This window comes from Typopeltis vanoorti, chromosome 18 (genome assembly GCF_054136105.1).
Source record: "Typopeltis vanoorti isolate ZY-2024b chromosome 18, IOZ_Tvanoo_1.0, whole genome shotgun sequence".
NCBI lineage: Eukaryota > Metazoa > Arthropoda > Arachnida > Uropygi > Thelyphonidae > Typopeltis > Typopeltis vanoorti.
The window spans coordinates 17,239,960-17,266,224 of record NC_143566.1 but is presented as its reverse complement, the minus strand read 5'-3'; the positions used below and the strand labels follow the sequence as shown (position 1 = coordinate 17,266,224).

Genomic DNA, 26,265 nt, shown 5'->3' with positions numbered 1-26,265 from the left:
GGTTTTTATCACCCGGAAACTCGGGTTTTTCGTTCCCCAGAACAGGCAAACCGGTCCCGTGAACACACGCATCTAAAGACATCGGACACACCTGGAAGCGAAGGGGTAACCACCTTATCCTCAGAACGGTTACGGTTTTTGAGGGCTAAGGACAGCTCCGTAACAGGTCACTAGGCCTAATACGAAAAGGAAAAAGAAAGAAGAATTATTATATAAACATCCCCTGGATTCAAGCCTCATCAAGGGAGGCAATGGTAAGATACATTCTAACAGAGATAATGTTTACCATACCTCATCTTAAATTGGTTCAATGTTTGCGAGCTCACCATCTCATTTGGCAATAAATTCGACTCACCAACCACTCTTCATGCAAAAAAAAAAAAAAAATGTCATGCCGCACCCTCTTACGCACCAAACCTTTATACAACTTCCAAGAATGACCTCTTGTCTCTATCCCCTTTCCTCCTTCAACCCTTTGAAAAATATTCTAGGTATCTATTTGATAAGCATCCCTTAGTCATTTATATCTCTCAATCATATCGCCCTCTTTCGCCTACGGGGCCGCCCTGTATTTTGACCTGATAGAAACATGTAATTCAAGCACCAAACCTGTGATTATCAATGGCTTAAAGCAGCGCTTTCCAAACTGTGGGTCGTAGGTTTTGTTGAGGGGGGGCCGTGAAATAATGAAAACAAATTTAAAATGTTTTAAGAGTTAAGTAGATTTTTTTTTATTTTAAAAGAAACGTATTTAACTTTTATTATTTCTTTTTGTTATTTTTTATATTTTAATGGAAAAATTCACACATTGGTGTTGGTTCACAAACTTTGCTTCCTGCGTATTTCGGCGCTTAATGAATATTAGTAAATATCGCTTATTCATATTTCATTTCAAATCAGTAGTTATAGTTCGCCCACCACTTCTAGGTCCCTTCTTGGCTTTGTGCCAAGAATAGTCGATTCATGCTGAAGGGGAGAAAGAAATGAAGGATGTACGAATTGGTCGCCAACATGCGAAATCACGTGCTTTGTCTGTCGCTGTACTAGTACTAGCTTGATTTTTGTTGTTCTCTTTTTGCATTATTTTTTTATTATTAATTTGTATGATGGATCCAGTACAGTCAACAAGTTCTGTTGTTAAACGTTTCAGTAGCTCTTGCAAAGGAATATTGAATAATGTGCTGACATTCTGCGAAAAAGAATCGTCAGAAGGCCGTCTTCTTGTTCCCCTTTCTCAAGTCATAAAACGTGCAAGTGCAATTGCGGGCGTATCGGGGTCGACTGTTAAAAGAATTCGTAGGGAATCAAAAGGTGAAGGTAAGCCAAAATTTAAATCTCCTAAAAAAAAAAAAAAAAAGCGCCAGAGAAAGAAAACCATCGAAACCGTAGCTTTGAATGATTTTGATGTAGACGTTATAAGAAGAGCTATTCACGAATTTTACGTATTCGAGAAAAGAGTGCCAACTGTTCCGAAATTGATTCCTGTGCTTAAAGAAAAAATTAATTTTCCTTGGAAAAGAGAAACTTTTAAGGAAAATACTTCATGAAATCGGATTTTGATTTAAAAAGTCCCAGAATAAAAGGAAACTTATCATAGAGCGAAGTGACATTGTTTTATGTAGAACACAGTATTTGCACGTATTAACACTCTACGTACATTTTTCCAACTGTTATACCAGCAAAATAGTTACACTTTAAAAACAACAATTTTCGTAAAAGAAAAGCTAAATTTTCCGACCTGTAATAATAAACAAACTCAGTTTGTTTATTATTACATCCCAGAAGACAGATTGATTATCAGAATGGATTCTCCTTTTTCTGACATGCGCAGTAGTTTCGAGGGACCTCAAATCGGTGGGCGAACTATAATTGTATTTACTTCGAATGCTCTCCAGGGAGGCTCCAAATCTTCCTGTCCCTTTCATCACGCGTTCGTAATCAGAGAGACTGTTGATATTGACTTTATATACATACAAAACTCATTTTATATTATCACTGTCATCCGAGCTAGCTTTCTGTTACCAATAAAAGTTTCCCATATACTTCATGAAAAAAATGAAAAAAAGCTTAAACAAGTTCATGTGGGGAGATAGTAACTTGCTTGCAGTGATAAACAACACGCCCTCCCTAACAGCCACTATACTGCAGAGGCAATAAAAACAAGTACTTTTATTATGCCAATGAATAAGGTATGAGGAGTCTGTATAATATATTTCTCAACAAATAGTGCAATTAGAGACAACTGGGATAAAAAACACACTAATTAATGAATCACATGTCCCCTCATACAGAAACTATGCTGTATAGACTGAAACAAAACCATATATTGCATGGGAAAACACAATATCTAACTAATTAATATCCTTATTAATTAGATGTGTGTGAGTTCGATTTCCCAAGGCAGCAATAAAATTAAACCGAACGTGTTAAAATTCGTAAAAGTGTTAAAACTAAGTAATATATATAATGGATGTTAGGGCAGTTTAACATATGGAATTCGGTTGAAGAGATTTAGCATTTCATCTCAATTGTCAGCTATGCTTTTATCTTTCGGTTGCGCGATCTTTTGTTAATACCGCACCAATCATATGCACGTTTTAATAACCTGCCTTTACTGTCTGTTTCGCGTTAGGCTTAATTATCGTAAAGGGAGAAAAGTCACAAAAGAGAAAAATGTTCCTGGTCCGGGGATTCCCTTATTCAGGTAATATTCACTAATTTCATGTTATCAGTCTGTGGTGTGCCAGTATCGGTAAGTGGTGATATTATTTGATCTAGTCTATGTTAAAAAATTTAACCCTGAGATGGATAAGTGGCTGATGAAAAATAAAAAAAATTCCCGCGAACAATCAGAAACAGACTCAAAAAAAAAAAAAAAAAAAAAAAGGACAGTATTTCATATTTTACCAGAACAGCCCACAGCGTCTTCAGAACCAAACGGTGAGAGGCAAAAAATTTAATATATGCATTAGATTTTTGCAATATTCCCTGTGTATGTTTTTTATTGAATATAAACACAATAAATATTATAATAGTATTTCTCTCTATTACGATTTTTTTTCGAGGGGGGCCGTGAAATATTTTAATTTTAGCAAAGGGGGCCCTGACGTTTGAGAAGCACTGGCTTAAGGAATACAAAATAATTATAAATAGACTTCTACAAAATTTGAAAACGCATTTGCAAGGTCACAAAAACTGCCAAATGAAGTATTACTTGAAATATATTTAATAGATAAAGAAGGAAATATATATTAAATAAATGACGTATTCAATAAGGTTCAAGCCACTTTTTCAATGAACTTTTGAAATGAAAAATAACTTAGAACTGTTCAGTTGGCCTAGTGCTATGGATGCAAACGTCATTTTCACAGAGTTACACAGGCTTATAATGATGTTACTCACATGCTGTTACTTTCAACTATTCGTTAGTGTATGAGAATGTTTCTTCTATACAATATTTAAGAAAGAAAAGCAAATGACCAGTTTCTTGCCATCAAACTCAAAAAAATCAGATTCACTACTACTTTTTACATTCACGACTACATGCGAAATAAAAACCTTCCAGGAAAATATTTTGTATGACAAAAATACCATTGTTTCTTAATTTCTTGATAGTGAATGTTCAGTAAATGGCTACTTTTACTGTAAAATGGCCGTATTTTTGATACTATATCGCTCTTATTGCAGTTAGAATGCATTATTCATTACTATCTACTGTCTAACTGCACTGTTTCTAGAATGTTTAGAGTCCTAATACAATTAAATTTGTCCGATAACCTGTTTTCAGAACATTAGTTGTATTATTCGACCAACAGCAGAATGCTGCTTTTGTTTGAAAAAAAAAAATTAATTAACTCCCAACGCATTTAGAAACACGGTTTGACTAAACTGTAGTTTCATTGCATTATCTTTTACAACCAAAGACAACGAGAGTTCTTTTGAAATAAGTAAAATAAATGCCCTCATAATCGCATATATATAAAATGAGTCTTTACCTATCCTGAGTACGTAGTGATTTCACTTCATGCATCGTAGATTATTTTTTTTTTACTTTGAAAACAGATTATTCTTGCTTTGTCACGAACATTTGCTTTAACTAGGGCATTTACAGAAATTTCCTCTCTTATCTACGTAGTTATTAAATAAAATTACCAGTCATAAAGGCGTAACAGTGTTGAACATCCAGTTCCTATAAATAAGTGGAGAACAATCATTTATACTCAGTGACTTCAGTGCAAATCAAGAAATTCAGTCTGTTGAATAACATGCGTATGATTTGGTGAGGTCCAATATTAGTCATGGGTATCATGACGATTATCCTTAAACAATTTTCTTTTTATGAACAAAATAGACAAGCCTAAAGGCCTTTGGAAAAGAAAACTGAGATCGCATCCTATAAAGGAGAATATAGGTGTCATAGCGGGTCAAGGACATGTCGAGAGAAAGAGAGAATGTAAAAGAATTAAAGATCTGAGGTCATTTGCACGTAATAAAACAGGTTATTTATTTTGACCCGTAGCAAAGTACTGAAAAACCTGTTTGCCTTCTTTGCCCAAGCTGATTATGCTTTGAGATGGGGGAATCCCTGTAATAACTCCATGCGTGACTTTTGACCTTATTCATTTCTTTTTTCTATATATTAATGCATCGATGTCAAGCCCGCGATTATCGGTTTTAAAAACATTTAAAAGACACGAGTGTATGCATTGAAGCACTCGTAGCCACAAATTCAAAAATTACTGAAGGCTCAGTATATAAACAATACTTAACTTGCACATAAAAATGTCGTCAGATTGCAACTCGAGTTGAGTTCTGAAAATATAAATTACAGTCTGTGTACCGAAAGTTTAGACCTCAAAGTTTGGACGCCTAAAAATCCTTAAATGGAGAAATCGGCATATAGAGGTTATATATATATATATATATATATATATATATATATATATATATATATATATAACAAAAGAGGCTGTATAGTTTCTTCATATTAAATGCGAGGTTTGTAAGACAAACAAAATGGTCTCTTACCTGATGGCAGACGTAGCGAACACCTGACCATTTGATCCTACTACTAATACAGCTGCAGACGCCACCACAATTATGAAATCTGAAAGAAGATCAAAGGCTTTTTCAGAAGAGTAAATAATTTTATCGGTCCATTTATTCTTAACGTATATTTACCATGGAAAAGTATCTAGGTTAATGTCATTATTCAATAAGAAGCCATAGCTAATTACTTGATTCTAGTTTAAAGGTTTTCTCTCTCACATACACACTCTTCTTGCTCGCCTATCTGGGGGAATGACTCGACCTGGTTTAGTACGAGGTAAAGTGAAATCGTCCACTATCCTCTTCGTCAAAGAATAGCGTTCCAAACTGAAACCTTGTTGATAATAATGTAGTTTTGTTAGGATATCCGCACCATCTTCTCTTTCATGTACAGTCATACCGTATGTCAAAATTATATACTGTACATAGTTGTAATGATGACTGCACTCTCAGATTCACATTCTTGATAACTACGTCAGAATGATGTTTTCACTTATCACTTGGATCTATGTTTCACAGCACTTCAAATTTCTTTTGTTTTGTTGAATATATCAATATTGATATATTCAAAACACACAAACTCTTTACTGCTTGAATATGTCAAGCAGTAAAAAAGTTTCTTTGCCGATATCCACATTTCGGTAAGCAGACATATATGTTGCAATTTATAGATAAACGTTTTATAATCTGGATTTGGACTTAATACATTAACATCAGGCTCAGTATGATCTCACTTTTTTTGAGGAGGGGGGGGGTCTCCGTTCTGGGGAAAATGGATCACATAAACTTCGCATATGTTGCTCTTGATTTGGCTTCTTTTAATTTTTCCATGATGTGATTTTCTGTTACAAACCGGTATCCTTCAACCAATTTCAGTGAAAAAGATTCTAGAGAGTTTGTCTAATCGCAGAGTGAGAACTCCTAACTTTGTCAGGAAGCAATTTTTGTAAAAAGGCAACTGAGTATCTATGATATGACTTACACTGTATGTGGTTTCTCTGCAGTTATGGCTCTGGTTATCAATGTTTTCAAGAGCATATTCATTATAGGCCTCCAGCTTCTACTTAATTGAACAATGTTGTACAGATCATTGGTTCATATTGTGAATTCCAAATAGATTGCAAAGAGTATGTATTTTACCCGTCTGTTGTCCATCGTATAGGATATTGTACATTTTATGTGACAGCTGAGCGACTAGGTGAAAGAGATTAAATTTTTTTTATTGTTAATGAAGGTTAGAAATAACTGGACATAACGGAATGTAACCAACTGTGTGTATATAATACATTTAATGTTAACAATCTGTAAATAATTGTTTTTGGCAATAAAAAAGGTCCTGTGGAAATACAGTTCGCAGCTAGTGCTATCGGTCCAAAGAAAGAAAGACCGCTATAAGTTCAACTCTATCCCTCCTAACTAATCAATTAATTCACCAATTGAATGTAGTATATTATTCTGGTGACAAGCGTAAATATCTAGCACATTTTATGTCTGTGTAGTTGATATGTTTGATGAAAGAGGTTCCGATGATGCAAAACTAAATAAAAGTCATATATAATAATATATCAAAATAAAAATAAATATATAAAATAAATATAAATAAGGCCTGTCTAGCTCAGTGGAAGTGGCGCTTACATCCTCTGCGCTTGATCGCTCGAAATTAGACTTAGATTCAAGTCTAGTCGCCGACTGGAGGAACTTTTTCTAAGCCTTTCTTCGACCGGTTTCCGAGTTAGTCGATCTCCGGCACGGGCAAGCGAGTTTTGCCAGCCAAAAGGCTGCGGGTTCGAATCCCGCCGTGGGCATGGATGTTTGTGATTGTCTGTAAAAATACTGGTGGTGGTCAACGGTAGATGGCCTTGGTTTAGATGATGAAAGTAGTTGGTGGATTGAGTTGTAGAGTAGGTTCCCTCCCTGGAGGTGTCATGTAATAATAATAATATTGTATTTAAGTACACTGCATTTGGAACACCTCTTTGAAGTTGCAGATATACTGTAAGCAGTTGTAAACAGTATACTTCATTTTGGTTTATTGCTAGAATACAGCACTTTAAGACCTTGCATTAATTTTTTTGTAGGGAATGTTAGGCTACATACGTTTCTTTTCGACATTTTTGTGTTCTGCTTGTAAATCTCTTAGTGACCTGTCTGAAACACCATATACCTCTAGATATGTAGATATGTAAACTCCCGGTTGTGTGAATTTCGCTACCTTTATATCTGATATTTTACACGTCACGTGTCGGTTATCATCAGGTACAGTAACGTAGTAAGTTCCCTTTTGTAGTCCCGGTGTTGGAATTTTCAATATGAGGCTGTCGTAAGAGTTTTTATACAAACGTCACTAACAGAGGGTTCAGCCATGGAGGACTACTAGAAGAATTTACAAGCTACTTAAACAGCATAATGGTGGTTTTCCTTTTTGTTTCTGCAGAGCAATGTAATCCTGTCCATGATCTTTATCTTTAAGACATGTCCTTTGTGTTTTGCCTCTTGATCCTTCCCATAATTTTTCCTTCTAAACTGTTAGTATCATCTGTCCTGCTGAAACTCTCGGTACATGTCCCGCCAATCTCATCTTTCTCCGGATCATTTCCTGAAATAACGATCTCTGTGTTCTCATTCTCTGTAGGACATCTGTATTTGTCACATGTTCTGTCTATGAGATTTTCAGAGCTCTCCTATAGCACCACATTTTAAAGGCCATTATCTGTTGTCTTACTGTCTTCTTGAATATCCGGGTCTCACTACCATATGTGAAAACTGGCACACTAATGGTCTTATCATTCCTTTCTTTGTCTTGATACCCACAGAACTTCTGAGCAGATCTTTATTTTTCCAGAAGGCATCTTTAACTATGGCTGTTCTTATTATGATATTTCGAATATTATGATATCTAAATCCGTTTTGTTCGACACTCGCTTGATACAAGGATATCTCATGACTCCAAAAATGTTGCTAATAACGTTTAATTTAAGCTATGTAATATGAGCATTGAGGATTTACATGGTACACGTTATTTATTATAAAAAGTATTTCATATACATGCCATATTCTCTATAAAGATTTTTAAATATAACGTTACCTGAAAGGGATACATTCTACTGTTGATCACTGATTCCTTACTCTTGCAGTATTAATGACGATAAACTGACCTTTAATAAATTATACTTATTTAACTGGTGAACTTGACAATAATGTTTATTCCTTTGATGTATTTGTTAAGCGTACTTGCCTATATTAGCCTGCTAAAATCCTGTATTTTTTCGTGAAATAAAACAATTACAGAAATGATTGAATAATATAGTTTTTTCTATGTAAACAATCAAGATACCCACAGAATCCCCGTGTTCGTGTCATTAAGGTAGTATATAGTATAATATAATATTTAAGAGGGTTTTAATTTTCTAGGCAAAAAAAAAAAATGTATAAACATTTTTACTTATGTTTTCGTCTTGTTCAATCAACGTTACCAGTAAATATGTTTATTTTAATGCTTATTTCGCATTACTGGTTTATTATGAAAATTTCAACCAGCTGATTACGTTTTGGAAATATGTGAAGACCTCCAGGATGTATAATAATAATAATAGGTTTATTTTGTTTAAAAAAAAAGGGAATTTGAAAATAATTTTGATTCGAATATATTTCATGTGTGGTGGCGCTACTCAAACAGAGCATTGTCGACGCCATTTCTCTTTAGTGACTAGCAGGAAATTAATGATTGTTTTGGTTTGTTTTAGTGAATGTGTAATTCTCTTAAAGACGAAGATAATGTTTTTAGTGTAGTTAATTAGTCTTAATAACTCTATGGATGCTGATATATGAGCGCCTCTGAGAATTCAGGTAAATATATTATCGTTCGACTTTTTCCTCCATATTTATCATTTTGTTTCTTGCTTGATAGTATAGTGCCAGTGAACTGCTTTGCTCTCCTGCAATTTCAATAATCGTCTGCCTAAAAATAATCACTTCAGTTAATTTAAGTATCAATGTTTCTACGCTTAAGCCTAATCACTGAATTACTGGATCAGCACCAAAGCAAAACCAAAACTATGCCATTTGAGATCTTAAAGTGAAAATATCCATCGTTTTATTATAAATGCAATGCGGAAAGTGAATATAACAGAATAGTAGCTTCGCAAGACCAAAAGTCGTTATACATTACCTATGTATTATGCAGTCTCAATCAAAAGTAAATTATACTATAAGAGTACTCAGATTCCTGTGTACGAAGAATAACTTGATTTTGCAATACGTCATAACGTGCCTCTTAAATATAAACTAAAATATTAAGTTACTGTTTTATGCGGAAATAAACAATTTTTACTGTCTTCTGATAACAATGCTTCCATGCCGACTCTGAATACTTCTGTACTCAAGTACAAACATGACACCTTTTCGTTCTCACCTGCTACTTTTAGTTTCTCTAAGCAGTGCCAACTGCTACAGGCTTCTTGGACTGCAAAACATATCTGTGTCTATGGAAGAAGACAGTCAGCACGACTATTTTAATTCTCTCCCCCCCCCCAAAAAAAAAACAGGCCTTTAAACGCCCTTTTTGATGGGGACCCCTTCAGAGTTTCTGTTAACCCTCCCCCGACCACCACCTTTAGCACTTTCACTGCCTCTGGTGCAGCATGACTAAGCTTCAAGCACATAAGCTGTAAATACAATCGTTAATATTTTTAAAATTTCTTCTCAGATATTTTAGAATATCATAACATTTTAGAAGTGCCGACATTATAAAGTTGCGTTTTTTTAGCAGCTGAGTGCACCGCTGTTACTGCCACCACCAAATGTTCTGTGTTTGAATTATATTTATACCTATAAGTCTTTAAAACTGAAAACACTAACAACAAAAATTGACTATTATTAGTACATCACGCCTAGCTGCGATTCTAGTCGCTGAACAGGATCCTCTCCATTCCTCCCTCCCCTCTCTCCTACAGTTTATAAATTAGTTTATATTTGGCGTTGGTTGGTAAGGTAAGGTTTGCTTCCCCAAAGAAACTCTACTTTTAAATACCCACAACTTAGAAAATTGGCCACGAAACAGTTACACACATTAAAACCTACTACTACTACATGAGATATCAGCTACCTCACCTTAAGTTGTAAAGCCCATATAAACATTCCTCGCTTTAGGACGATAATGAAATTTGGTCTTTTCCAAATATACTATGGAGGCTCTATCGCTCACGTATACAAAAACAATACATTTCTTAATATATACTTATCAATTAAAACTGTGAAGCCTCAAAATTTTATTATCTTCCCAATACTTCATTTATTATATTAATTTTCCTTAGACATTAAAACCTTTTTAATTAAAATTTACTTAAATTTTAAATTAAAAAAAGGACGAGAAAAGAATGTATACGTTTAAACAGTAATAACGAAAGATATTGGTAGCTGTCTTAAACCGTACTCAACTGTGGCCATTATCTACTTGAAGCAGGTAATGGCCACAGTTGGAAGCCGAATCTGAATTTACATGATGACAGCGTTAACCAAATTAAAAAAAAAAAAAAAAAAAAAAAAAAAAAAAAAAAAAAAAAACATATATATACACATACAGGGTGTTCGGGATAAATTTGACAGTTTCGTAAGGAAAAAGAAAATCTTCCTTGTATCTATTAAATTTAATGAATTGACAAAAAAACATTACAGGCAGAGTTAATTACAATACTATCAACAAGATTTACTCAAAATAACCACCATTAGCATCGATCACAGCTTCAATTCTGCTTCGGAACCTCGAACAAGCTGATGCTACGGTCTCCCTGGGAAGGGCCGCAAAAACTGTTTTAATTTTATCCATTAACTGGGCTTTTGTATTACTGGAAGTGCGATTGGTGTCTTTTTCAACTGCGCCCCATACAAAATAATCCATGGGGTTAAGGTCTGGGGAGTTTGGAGGCCAAACATTTGGACTGGTGAAGTCGTAGAAATTTTCAGACAACCATTTTTGACTTTTCCCAGAGGTGTGGCAAGGGGCCGAATCCTGCTGCCATACATACGGCCTACCATTGGCTACCCTTGTTATCCAGGGCTTGACTACAGTTAGCAACTCCACGAACAAAGCCCGAATTCCAATGCCAGGGTTCTTCAACACCTGTTCCTGCAGATTTGCGAGGAATTCTGCTGTACGAACGCAATCAGATCGTCTGCTAGGGATCTTTCTTCTTGCTACATCCTCGTAGTCACCATTGCAAGTCTCTAGTTCATGCCTGATTGTTTTTACTGTATTCAGGGAGCATTGGGCAGCAGTCGTAATATCCTTATTTTGATGGCGGGCACGAATCATCATGATACAAGTTATTCTCTTCCATGATTCAGGTGGGTTCCAGCTATCCATCCTTTCTGACATCTTGTATATGAATGAAGAAGGGTCCAAACTTTTAAATGAAGAGAAGTGTGTGTTAATACATGTAACTTACGGAAAAATATAATTAATTATAAATATGTCAAATTTATCCCGAACACTCTGTATATATATACACACACACACCACATTATCAGTTTAATTTCTAAATTAAAAAAAAAAAGTAAAGAACCTAAGCAATAAATATTATCATGTCTTGTGGGTTCACAGAAAAAAGTAGGTTAAGCCAGCAATGCGTTTTAAGCGAAAGTGATAAACAACGATGGGGCACTCCTTGGGGAGATGCCAAGTAATAATAATAAAGGGCTCATTCTTGACGATTGAAATTCAAGTAATTAAAATGATTATGAGATTTCTGAAAGAATGGTATATTAATATTCTGGTTACCTTCATTTTATTTTACTTGATGGTAAATTAAAACAAGAACAAAGTTTGGGATATTTTTCTGGCCGAGAGTGACCACTTTCTTCTATTATAATAACTTTTTAACTTTACAGAGGAAAAAAACCTGAAATAAGATGTACATTGTACATCACATCATGAATCACGAATGTACATTCCCACGATCCCCTGATTCAATTAGCTGATCTGGTTGAATAATTGAATGAAGATTTTATTCCATCTTCCAATGAAAGCGCGACCACTGTCGAAGCCTCGTTTCTCCAAGTGTTTATTAAGGCAATCCAGGTTAAAATAAAAAAAAAAAATTGCTCGACACGAAAGTTCCAGCATCACATTTACTACAAATCTAAATCCGACTATGAATGAAAAAGGTTAGTGAAGAAACTTTCCTCCAGCTTAAATGGCAGTCTTCTCTATTGACCCACCCCAAATCCTTTCGACGCAACTTACTACCTCCCCCCCCAATGCTTCCACACTTCTCGCATCCATATAGGACTATTTTACTCTATCGCATAGAGAATGATGATAAGATGTCAGATTTATCTATATTTTCTGTCGAGAGACATCAGAACAACCATGATAAGCTTGAATACTAAGCGCTACTCCAGTCCTGATGGCGCCTCTCCCAGTAACACCCAAAATTCATGCACAACGATACATTCACAACGTATCGTATTAACACTGTTATATTTATCCACCATTTACACTGTATGGCGGATAAATGGAATGTGGATATGGGCTTGTTTCCCATTTCCCATATGCAGCTTACTACACAAAACTTCAGCTTCGAACTATCATGGTAGTACCCAGTTCGTTCGAAAATAATGGAGATGATTATCAACAGTTAACTTCACCACTAGCTATTCCATCAGCATGTGTTCTTCCATTCTTGATCCTGCTCGACACTACTTCTTCCGAGTAATGTGAAAAGTAAGTCACGTGAAAAGGTTAAGGAAACTCATGCTATTTCTCTTGACATTTCCTGGACCTTTGACGAATTTGGTAGCTTAATGACTGTAGCTGAATCGCCAGTTTTCATTTCCAACTTACATGTCGTAAATGACTTTCTTGTCTCACATTTCTCAACTAGTGCTGCAGTAACGCTACACACGGTGCTATTGCCCATATTATTCTAAGTAAATGATCTCTCATCGACCTCACATCCTATCCATAGTTTCTGATGAGTACACTGCATTCCTGGAATGAGTCAACATTACAATATTTGTCAAAAGAATACGAGAATGAATTTGTATTATTATTATTTATTTCTTGACGCCTCCAAGGAGTCCAAAGACTCATCGAGGGTGGACACCTACTCTACAGCACTTCATCTCCACCACTTCTATCCGTCGCCATCATCTACACCACTGCCATCTACTACCCACCACTACTAGTATTTTTTCTGTAAATTGCCTATGTCCTGAAGGCCGATTTGTCTGTATGCGGGATGAAAAACCTGAGTTTCCTGGAGAAAAAACCTGCTACCGCCGTATGACATCTTCTAACTCACCTTCAATTGAAAAACACCCATATAAAGATGCCTTCCGTCACGACGAGAATCGAACATAGGCCTCTTCAAATTGAAGGGCGCAACGTACTGTCGTTCTTCCAATTGCGCTACGGAGGTGTTTAAATAGGTTTGAATTCAAGTAAAAAAAAAGTACAAAGGTCTGTTGAGAAGTATATTTTGCTACATGTAAAGATTCTCTGTTAACTGGCACTCGTAGTAATTGCAACTGTTTCAGACCCCCCCCCCTAAATACGAAAGTTCATAAACCTCGAAAACAAGCGTGCCGTTTGTTGGTGTAGGAGGAACCTGTTGATGTGTTTCTTGAACATTTGGAGGTCGCAGTGCTTGGAGAAAAAAAGTGCGAGGGAGACGTTCCAACGAATAGATGAAATGTAAATAGAGGATGAGAAGTTGGTTGAAGCTTAAGTTGGTTTGACTAGGAATTGCTTATTTTTTTTAAGAGCTTTGCTTACTTGAAATTTTGGTTGCGAGTTCGGTAGAATAGCGTCCGTCCATTAAAATACCTCTAGAAAAGGACATATGTGGGAAAATAATTAGAGAGAGGAATGGTCCTTTAAACTGATCTCCTTCAAGCATTTCAGAGACGTTTTCTTACACTGCCTTAAATGTAAGAATAGTATCCCAAATTTGACTGTAGATATCCACATTTCGGATTTCTACAGCGTTAGCAGCTATACGTGAAAACAATAGTATTAATATGAAAAAAGACCAATGCATCGCATCAAATAGCTCGATTCGATGTGTGTTTGCCAATTAAGGAGATCATCTTCACCCTACTGGACAATGACAAGTTGATCCATGTTTATGGCATTTTTATGGAATAATTTAATCATCTGCATACCAAATAGTTTGTTAAAAGGAAGAATGGTGTTTTGTCGTTACCTAAAGTATGGATAGAATCTGAGGCCTGAGAGAGAGAGAGTCATTCATGTAAAAGGTATAATGGACATGAAAGTATAGCGCCCTGGATATTCTGTATATAGTTAGTGTCATCGGCTCTTATGTTTACCTGATTATGTTCTTCGTTTGGTTTGATTGTTTTGTGGAATTAAAACGAGTCTACAGGAGCGGATCCCTACTACCTTGGCTGGAATTACATTTAAAACGGAACCTTTTATAATAACTTTTGTCTCATACTATCATACGTAGTTAGCGACAAGAGAGGAACTGGCTACCGAATTTCGAAATCGGTGTCCGGTATGAATAGGAGTAAGGTAGTCTAAAACTCAATTTATTAAGTAGGCTCCTATACGAAATTAAGTTTCACCAAACCTTTCCCAGTCCTCAGCAGCTAGATCAGCTGATGATCGAGAATGGCTGATTCAGCCATTGGTGATCAGTGATTAATGGACGTACCCTTCAAGCAGGCAGGCAGAAGAGTTGGCTGTTGATGACTGTTACTTTCGTAAGAATAGGAGTAAGAGCGATGGGACGATGGTTTGATCGAAGTTACTCTGTTTTCAGAATGTACTGAACATGGGTGTGCTTTCATGCTGAAGGTAAATACTGGATGAATCTGAAAATTCAATCTGTATCAAGTCACTGCAATATAGAGTTGTAGGATAGATGTCTGGAATAACTTATGAACAATGTGGGGGAAGAAGAATACACTCTCAGCCAGAGCAGTTTGTTTCTATTCAAGTCGTTCAAGATTAATAGTGGAGGTTATTTTCCAGTCGTTTCTGTAGGATAAGTAAGCCGTTTTAGAATTACGGCCGAAGCAATTAAGGCTACTAGGCCAATTTATTATGTCTGCAAAACACACAAAATGTGTGTTTTTTATGGCCGATTTGCTTTCTTTGCAGAATGAAAAGCCCTACCCTCTTTGAAGTGAGATAAGGCTAATTCACCGTATGTTGAGAAGCTTTTTTAAAAAGTTCTTTGCTTTCTAAACAGGATCGAACGGAGTTGGACGCAAGGAAGTTGGCTTTATTTTTGGGTTGTATTACGATCTGAACATTTAGGTGTAAGAGTTCGGAGAATAAAAGGACAGACGTTTCCAAATGACCTTTGTCAAAAACCAGAAAATCTCGCTGTCGTTTGAAATTTGTCTGCGCTTGACCCTTCCAGGAATGGATTTCTTCGTGGTTTTTGCAACTGTTGAGCTGCACGTTGTACTGCGAATGCGAGTTACTTTTGGTATGCTAGATTAATTTTGTTTGGAGAGACTCCCTTAGAACACTTATTGGTTCTAAGGCAGTTGTATGCCTTTATTTCAGAACAAAATATTTTATTTATTCTTTCAGTGTAGTTATTATGGATCAGGAGAGCATATACATTAAATCGGACTACCGGAAAGACGAGTATGTGGCTAGAAGAAATTGAAAATGAATCTTGTTTATGACAGACTAATTTAAAATGGACCAGCAATCGCAATAACTAATTTTGACTGCGTAGATATATGAAGTAGATTCATGTTTTAAGTGTTTTAATAGAAACTCAATGTTTTCATCCCCCCCCCCCTTATTTTCACTATTCATTGTTTAAGGATCTCTTATGTGTCAACCATCTAACTTGTTACATTATATTTTTGTTGATTTACTTTAATATAAATCAAAATAGAAATTGTTCAAAATTCCTGTCTGTCTTCAAAATCATATGTTATTAATAAATCATTTATTAAAAACATGATCATTAGCACTTACCTATTATACATATTGGCTTGGTAGCATACCTCAGACGACCCCATATTCCCATATATTTACTACGACACCCAGCTGCCCACAGACGTACTAAATACTCGGTACCAAAGAATATGACAATCACCACTTCCTAAAGAGAAACCAGGCATAATTGATATTAATCATTATTTTATATCAGTATGTGTGTATTACGTGAAATAAGTTATTAAATAATAGTATTAATTCTTTTCCTTAATGAATATTTTAATTGCTAATCATGCAAACAAGTTTAAAACAATCAGCTATCAAGATTGGTATTTTGATGGTACATTGACTTCAAAATTCATATAAAGCATTATAAAGGAAAAGACTTAAGACTATTAAAAATTAATATTTAACATAAACAGAATAAATATATACAATATTAAATTACTGTATAATAAACCATACCTTATTTACTTCGTACTCCCGGAAGTGCTAGAAACCTGACCATAATTATTACAACTAGTTCTGAAAACATCGAACCTTTGAGGATTTTATTAGCTGACTGTTTTAATTTTATCAAAACGAAACTAAGGTGACAGTGCTTTTTTTTTTTTTTTACATTAAACCTCACGATCTCTGAAATAATCCCCCCCCCCCTACTGAACACAATCTGGCAATTACAATGCGACGTTAAAATAGTTAAATTAAATACGCTACTAAGTTTTGTTGATGATTATGAATGCCATATTTTGTTAAATTTAATCGAAAGAATTGATAACTTTTGAAAGTAAAAATGGCCTATTTGTAGCGGAAAATGATAAATGCTTTAAATTATTTTCCCAGCGAAAATGTAACTAAATATATTAAATCAGGGTTGTCCAAAGCACTGCCCTTAGGCCGCCTGCCTGTGGGTTTTGATTTTCACGAGCGAAAAAATAAAATAATTTGAATCGAATGCGTATTAGATATTTTAATTCTATCACTAATCGATAATCTCGATGTTGATAATTTCATTTGGTGTTTTTACATCACTATATACCAACGTGTTTTTCAAATATTAGATGTGTCAAAGAAGCGTTCTTACACTGTTTTGTTCCAACGCGCATGCTCCGGGCGCTCACGGGGAACGTGAGCGCGCCATTGGTGCGCAATTAATGTTGTTCGTTTGTTCAGCTTTCGAGGCTGTGTCGCTGCTGCTCACCAAATTACTGGATACGCATTGCGATGCGGCCCTCGAATAATTTTTTTTTTTCTAATGCTGCCCTGAACTCTACCATTTTATCGGTAGGATTCACATTGTCGCGATTGTTCAAAGTAGGTCAGAATTTTCTATCGGCGGTCGATATTCAGTTATTTTTGCGACAAGTAGTATGATGTTACGTTATTCCTTAACCTGTCGAGTAGTGGTTAAGTTAGAGGACGTTTATATTACACATGAGATGGAAAATTGGGTTCCATTTGGACCCACTTTTTCCATCTCGTAAAACAGATAAACCAGTCTGATGAACAGATGCAGTTAACACATAAAATTTCCCTCATAGCTTTGCTTGCTTCGACCAATTACATAATAGCAATAACTGCTTTTAGCTTAGCTATTCTAGATACAATGTTGGTTTGCCGCTGCAAGTAGTCCTATTGAAAGCAAAATGGAAATGACTACAAATTTTAAGAGATGCTAAATACCAGATTTCATGAAATCCTACCCAATACATGCAGAATTATTAATATTATGTTAAATGGTTTGTAATAAATATGCAGCAATTAAAACCCGAAATTAAACCACGTGGATTTTTTATGTGCATCCTAAGTCAAACTTATGAAATATTAAATTTCATTTGGCAGCCGAGATGAAATCATTTAAATGTGTAGTTTCCACACACACACACAAAAAAAAATAATAATTTCGAATGGCTGGCAAAGTTTTCTAAGGATTCCACGTACCAAATCTGCAGCGACTTCCTAGCTAGTCTCTCAATAACTTGCATAAGTACAGATTAAAACAACCCCTTATACAAGAATGCTTAAACATTTCGCGAAACGCACCTAAAAATGGGTGGAAGTTTCATAAACCAGAAGAATAACAAATTTGTCCTAAATATTTCTCACGAAAACAATGGTCATAATCGAAAATTCAACTTTAAATAATTTCTAATTATTGTACGAATTTTCTCGTATATACTCATATATTAGTGCCCACGTTCATTTGCGATAATTAATAGTGTCACAACATGAATGCGTATACGAAATGCACCCCTCTGTGATTAACTGCTGTCATTTTCTTATTTGTTTCAGTATACTGCATCTAATAACTATCCACAAGGTCGTTGGCCATGTGACGCAACCTGGGAAAGTTGCTCATGGTCACAGGTAATTTTAATTGTGTCCACTAAGAGTAAGCTCGTTCTCATGTTTGAAAGATCTCTTTAAGCGCTCGCATATGTGCCAAAACGTTTTGTGCAGTAAAAAAAAGTATTTACATTTTTAAAATACTATTGTCTTTGCAAATCTGATGTTATTAATTAGTGAGTTTATTATGTCAATTAAATGATGTCAAGCAAAACCTTCCAGAAAACACAGAACACTGGGTCAAATTGGATGGAGACGAAACCAAACGAGAATAAATAAAATAATCTTTGGGTTCTGCTCCGCTCGTATAAGTGTTAGAGAAATGATGGAGTCTCTGTAAAAAGTATCGACGGTACCCTCTGGCAGGGTTGTCGCCAGATTTCGCCTGAGTTGTCGCCTGAGGCAAACAATTAAATATCTCCCCTGATGGATTATAAGATAAAAATAAGAAAATCTCCAATTGCTACTACAAAATAAACGAAGCAAACAGAAGAGAAGAATTGAAGGAAATGCTGCTGAGCTACCAATCATAAGACTGATTCAATAGAAGAGTTTTGCTCTACGGGGATATCGCACAATTAACTGTTTATAAGCTCTTCTAAATTTGAATTATAAGCTATGTCCGCCTCTATCGATATAGTTGCTAGACCAGCCAATCTTCATTGGGTCATTGCTGTTCGCAAATAATTTTTAATCAGTTTAAGCTTGAAAAAACTTTCCTCACTTGCTACGCTAACAGGAATTGTTAGCGTAGCGACGGCGCCTACCGCAATATGGGTGAACGAGTGCCGTTATTAATCCACGCCGTGAGGCAAGTTTCCTCTATGCTATACCCTGTCGACGTAACTGCCATCTAGTTGAGAAAGAACTGGGTTCAAATACTGCCCAGGACGCGAAGAACCTATTAGTGCTTTTTCGTATGAAGGAAAGTTAGCCAGTCTGGAGTAGAGGAATTTTTTCCTCCTTAGTTGCTCCTGCAGCAATTCAAAAACAAAGAGTGATGTTTGCTTGAGAAACATCTGTTTCTTTAGAGGGGGGGTTAAAATTCGGTCCTTAAGTTGAGGGAGGTGGAGGGAACCAATTTTGATGATTAACGTCTTATTAATGCATATTTAAGGGAATTTAAATTCAGTGTATAATAACTCTCTACTCGATGATTTTTTGTTCCGTATCTAGCAATATTATAACAAAGAAAAGCTCAATTACTGTAGAAACACTAAAGTATTCAATCACTATTTTTTCCTGGTCCTGTCAAACAGCATACCAACTTTTCATTCTTAATACCTTCTACATGAACTGTTTAAATTAAGTGTCAACCCTGCAAAGTCATCTTGGAACTCTTTGCACTAAATCTCTTTGTGTAGATTGCTTTATAACTTTCAAGTTATAAAACAATGTACGCGAGGGAAACTAGATTATTGGCAAATTCCCTTAGTCAAAGCTGGTATTCCATACTTAACTGGAATACGTTCGATTATTAGATCTGAGGGTATGAATTTTTTTGGAGGGAGGGGGGGGGGGAAGATGCAAGCTGATAATTTCATAGAAGTTTTAAAACATCAACTTTTCAATATAATATATGAATACAGATCATCTTGAATAGAACACTTTTTTTTTTCTAAAATTACTCGATCATTTAGAAGATACCACTGGTCATTTTCGCTGAAAGAGCAATAAGAAAGCACGTGATAATTTAAAAAAAAAAAAAAAAACCTATTCTTTACCTACTCATCTCAAATCCAAAAGTGAACAGTAAACTTTCGTTGTTTCTTAAAGCAATCGTTTACAAAACTTCGTGTGGACCGACTTGTTAAGTAACAGTTGTAAAATGTCTGTCTTTGTTGTGGAAGTAAATTTAAACGTTTGTGCATTAAATGCATCAATATTTCTTATTTTAATAATATTTCAAAAGTTATATAAGTCAAGTGGATATTAGATCCAGCATTATTTCAAAGCAGAATGTAGAAACTCTGAAAGTTTCGTAAGGTAAATTGATCAGAGAGCTTTCGGGAATACATTCCCCGCCATTCACGAGTTGAATTAGTATGGATCACTTAGAGGACATAGGCATCGCCCAAGCGTCATATTCGCCTTTTATGTCCGTTTTGATAAGGTTTCACTGACCTGACAGCTGTTTCGAACTGATTGGTTCTCCTCAGAGATCAAGTACTGTATAAGTAAAGCACCTCTCTAAAAATTAGGCGATTCCCCAGACCACTGTGCAGAACTGCTCAAATTCCAGGGAAAAGTACCCACCGACACGGCCTCAATAGTCGCCCTGCCGAAAAGCGCCAATCCCTAGAGACTCAAATTGGTCTCTCAAGGCAAAACTCACTCCCCGAAATCTTAAGTCTCCCTCAGCGGGGGCCGGAAAATAAAAATTTCACATTTGACGTCCGTAGATGCGAGTCATTAATGTTATAAACAAAATGATTTGTTATAACACTAATGACTCACGGATTCATGATTCTCCACTTGTGATGAACCACCATTGTGAATCTGGAATTACACTTACAAATTTCTGATCACGGGGTACTCCCAACGATTCATTGATTCTTCAAATGAATCGCCGAGATCAAGTGGTTGATTAACCATGACATACTTCTACCACCAAAAGTAATAATATCTTCCTCCGAACTTTCAACTGTCAAATCATTTATGATTTTTCCTTCTCCAGTATTATGCATTACGTATATCTTGTCCCTCAACTAGTAATATCTCTCTTCTGACCAGTTTTCACATATATTTACATGCGAAATAAGTATTTTGCAGATGATCATAAGCTATTAGTTTATATCAGATCTGTACTCTTTTCATACACATACCGGCCACTGAATTAGAAACCTTCATGCAGATATACGTGAACGTCACACACGCAGTGTATATGCAAAATACTTGGTGACGTGAATCACCGCGTGTTCTAAGCAACTATTTAAGAATGCTGCTGGTCAATAATCATCAATAGTGTTGTCACAATGAGGGGGAAAAGGTTCTTTCAGAGTTCCATTACGGGCTTATTGTGGGTGCCTCTTTTGGAGCCACGATTTTGAAAACAGCAAGGCTTTCTTAAAAGTTGAGATATCCCAGGTGATTAATCAGTGGGAAAATAATCCACTTTGCTTGTCTAAGAGGCGTAACCGTGGTCCTAAGACAGTGCCAGGAGCGAGATGGCCGTCGTCTGAGAATTTTCAAAATTTCCGGCCAAGGGTGTGTGTGTGTGTGTGTGTGTGTAAAAACGCAAGAAAACAAATATTCTTCAACTTCTGTAATTTTTGATTAGTTGCTTATTTTGATTGCTTTGAGCTTTGAGGATGCATTAATGAGGATCAGTTTAGAGTAAGTCCTAAGGAAAAATGGCAGCAGCTAATTCTGAAAAATGAATTGAGAGAGTCGGTTTCGACAATGACTTTTGATTGGAAAAACCCAAGTTGAATCTCCTTGAGGACGCGATGAACCTTAAAGTTTTTCAATGGAACCTTCGCAGGTCTAACTCGAATGCATTTCAGAAACTAATCGAGCAAACCATTAAAGCAATTCCACCCACTCCTAATTGCTGTCCAAGATTTGTTAAACTAATCAAAACTGCAGCCAAAGCCTCTATTTCTAGAGGCTACAGAAAACAATATATCCCATGCTGGAGTAGAGAAACTGAGGAACTTTTAGCCAAATATGAAAAAAACTGAAGACCCAACTGTTGCCGAGGATCTCATAGCAACGCTGGATAAAAAAAAGACAGGAAAGATGGATCTCAACCATCCATGAATCTATTTCACCACATCTAGCCGGAAAAGCTGGTCACTTCTGAGAAAATTAGATGGAGGAATCAACAACACAAAACAATAGAGATAAACTCCTGATCAAATGGCTAATCATTTATTGAAAACTTCCAAGATACGTCCTAGCTCTATCAGGAAAATTACTGTGCACATGAAAATTCCATCAGACAAATCTTGAAGACGGCCTCCGAGCTTAAGTCTTAAAACTCACCAAGAATTGCAAGGCTGCAGGAGTGTATGGTATCCTCCCCAAGTTTCTAAAACATCTCGGTCAATAAGGCCAAACATGGCTGGCCGTCCTTTCCTCAAAAATTATAATGACTGGTAAACTACCAAATCTGTGGCGGGAAGCCAGAATAATTGCCGTGCCCAAACCAAGGAAAGATCCAAATAATGTGAAAAATCTACGACCAATCTCCTTGCTTTTCTCCACGTTTAAGCTCTTTGAAAGAATTCCCCTTAAAAGAATTTCACCACTCATCGAAAGAGCACTCCCGATTGAACAAGCTGGCTTCAGGCCAGGAAGAAGTTGCTGTAACCATGTCCTGGCCCTGACAACACAGATTGCGGCATGCTTCTAAAAGAAACTTAAATCTGGAGTCACTTTCATTGACCTAACATCAGCTTATGACACAGTCGGGATCAGGGTCCTGCTCCTAAAGCTAAGAAATATTATAAGGTGAAAAAAGAACTTCTCAGCTTTTTGAATTCACTCTCTCCAACAGAAAGATCCGGGTCCATATTGACGGAAAAAAGAGAAGGCCCAGATTCCTTCACAACGATATCCTTCAGGGCTCTGTGTTATCCCCTTTACTTTTTAACATCTGCGTGTACAACTTACCACATACCAGCTCAAGCAAGTATATGTACGCTGATGACCTAGATCGATCCTACATCAATCTACCTCCTTTGCTAACTTGGAATTAACCTTTAACACAGACCTGAACATCCCGGAAGAGTACTTAGCTCAGTGATACTTGAAGCCAAATCCAACAAAAACTGTGTTCACAGTATTTCACCTGAACAATGCAGAGGCGAGTCGACACCTCAACATTTCTTTCTGTGGAAAAATGGTAGAACACGAGCCTCACCCGAAATACCTTGGAATGAGCCTGGACAGAAGCCTAACCTATAAAAGGCACATCACCAACCTGTCCAACAAAATTAAAACGAGAAAGGGTATCATTTCCAGACTTGCTGGAACAACCTGGGGTTGTGGTGTGTAAGTCCTAAGGTCGTCTACACTAGCCCTCACATTCTCTGCAGCAGAATATTGTGTCCTTATCTAGGAACGAAGTGCACACACCAACATTATAGACACTCAGCTAAACTCTACTATGTGCACAATCAATGGGACAGTGAGAAGTACCCCTCTCTCCTGGCTGCCTGTCCTATCTAACATTGCTCCACCAAACATAGGGAGAAGACAAGCCCCGATTAAAGAATTTAATAAAGCAATGAGCAACCCACTCCTGCCCTAGACTCTGATAAATCAACCTAGTCTTTGCTTAAAGTATAGAAAGCTTTTCTGGTCCATGGACGAACTCTCTTCAGCTGCCCTACCATCAACATGTGGAGATGATACTGGTCCAACAATGTCCCAACAAACAGCTTTCTGGTAGAAGATCCCTGTGCTCTGCAGCCTGGCGTTGCTCTTTCTAGGAAGATTTGGTCATCAATCAACAGGATCAGAACTAACCAGGGCAGATGTGGTTACCTACTACATAAATAGGGGCTGTTAGACCACCCTTATTATGATTGTTCTACCGTGGCTCAGACGATTACTCATATTGTGAAACGACTGCCCAAAGCGCCAATTTCACGGTGGTGGTCTACAGCAGTGCTTCCCAAACTTCTGGATGTCAGGACCCCTTTGCAAAAATTAAAATATTTCATGCCCCCCCCCTCGAAAAAAAATCGTAATAGAGAGATATATTATTATAATATTTATTGTATTTATATTCAATACAAAACATACACAGCGAATACTGCAAAAATCAAATGCATATAATTACATTTTTTGCTTCTTACCGTTTGGTTCTGAAGACGATGTGGGCTGTTCTGGTAAAATATGAAATACTGTCCTTTTTTTTTTGAGTCTGTTTCTGCTTCTTCTGGTTGTTCGTGGGAATTTTTTTTATTTTATTATCAGCCACTTATCCATCTCAGGGTTAAATTTTTTAACGTAGAATAGATCAAATGATATCACCACTTACCGATACTGACACACCACAGACTAACAACATGAAATTAGTGAATATTACCTGAATAAGGGAATCCCCGGACCAGGAACATGCTTCTCTTTTGTGACTTTTCTCCCTTTACGGTAATTAAGCCTAACGCGAAACAGACAGCAAAGGCAGATTATTAAAACGTGCATATGATTGGTGCGATATTAACAAAAGATCGCGCGACCGAAAGATAAAAGCATAGCTGACAATTGAGTTGAAATGCTAACTCTCTTCAACCGAATTCCATATGTGAAACTGCCATAACATTCATATTATATATATATATATATATATATATATTACTCAGTTTTAACACTTTTACGAATTTTAACACGTTCGGTTGAATTTTATTGCTGCCTTGGGAAATCGAACTCACACACATCTAATTAATAACAATAGTTTTTAGATAGATGCTGTGTTTGCCCATGCAACATATGGTTTTGTTTCAGTCTATACAGCATAGTTTCTGTATGAGGGGACATGTGACTCATTAATTAGTGTTTTTATCCCAGTTGTCTCTAATTCCACTATTTGTTGAGAAATATATTATACAGACTCCTCATCTTATTCACTGGCATAATAAAAGTACTTGTTTTTATTGCCTCTGCAGTATAGTGTCTATTAGGGAGGGGTGTTGTTTACCACTGCAAGAGAGTTACTATCTTCCCACATGAACTTGTTTAAGCTTTTTTTCATGTGTGAAGTATATGCGAAACTTTTATTGGTAACAGAAAACTAGCTCGGATGATAATGATAATATAAAACGAGTTTTGATATGTATATAAAGTCAATATCAACAGTCCCTGATTACGAACGCGTGATGAAAAGGACAGAAAGATTTGGAGCTTCCCTGGAGAGCATTCGAAGTAAATACAATTAACCACTGCTTTGAAATGAAACATATGAATAAGCAATATTTACTAATATTCATTAGGCGCCAAAATACGCAGGAAGCAAAGTTTGTGAATTTTCCATTAAAATATAAAAAATAACAAAAAATAAGTAATAAAAGTTAAAAACGTTATTTTTAAAATAAAAAAAATCAGCTTAGTTTTAAACCCTCAACAAAACCTACGGCCGCGGCCCACAGTTTGGGAAGCGCTGGTCTACAGGACATCCACAAGGTGACAGTGAGGTCTTGGATTGGTTTTCCAGACTGGACATTGACCTGTAGCTGTTCTGTATTCCTTTTGTCATAAGAATAAATAAATGGAAGTTGTTATTCAGTCTCATATGGAGGCAGAACGGTTTTTAATCCCCGCAAAACAGCATAAGTAGTCAGAAGAACGTGCAGTTGAAACTGTATGATTATATGCTATTTGGCGATATCAGATTATCTTTTTTATTTTTTTAGTGACGGCCGATTTAGAAAAAAATGAATAAATAACAAGGAAAAAAGTTTTACCTTTTTATATATGTAACTATTTCAATGAATACATATTAAAATGCATTATTTCTTGTAATCAGAAATTTCTTTATATAAAATAAATCTTTGTATACCGTAGTTACGGATATGCCGAACGCTGTTTAATTGCTACATTTATTAGTAAAAAGGTCTCATCTTGAATTTAGTTTTATTTATTTACGAGGGTGGTTAGAAAAGTTCTCGGCCTCGACCATAGACGGCAACACTATTGGCACGATTTTTTTTCTAAGTTGGTACATCTGTCATAAGCATCCATGTGAAACTGGAAGTCATTCTATCAAGTACTTTGTTTTATACCGCTGTCTGAAGCAAAAGTGTCTGTATCCCTTGAAATAGATAAAATCGAGTATCGTGCAGTTATAAAATTCTTTGTAAAAGAAGGTTTAACGCCCTTCGTTTTCGACAAATAAGAAATGGGCTGCCGCGTTTGAACGTGGCCGTACCAGCCTTGAAGATGATCCACGTGAAGGACGTCCAAAAAGTGTAACAACACCAGAAATCATTGATCAA

General features: G+C 36.2%; 1 protein-coding gene across 1 annotated transcript in view; it reads right to left on the bottom strand.

The window, feature by feature from the left end:
• LOC150096515 (potassium voltage-gated channel subfamily KQT member 1-like) overlaps nucleotides 1–26,265 on the bottom strand; it is a 231,548-nt gene that overhangs the window by 155,541 nt on the left and 49,742 nt on the right. The window contains exons 4-5 of the mRNA XM_090408631.1: nucleotides 16,016–16,142; nucleotides 5,029–5,107 (exon numbers count right to left, since the gene is read on the bottom strand). Coding sequence (XP_090264757.1) covers nucleotides 5,029–5,107; nucleotides 16,016–16,142 — 206 coding nt within the window. The remainder of the gene's footprint in view (nucleotides 1–5,028; nucleotides 5,108–16,015; nucleotides 16,143–26,265) is intronic.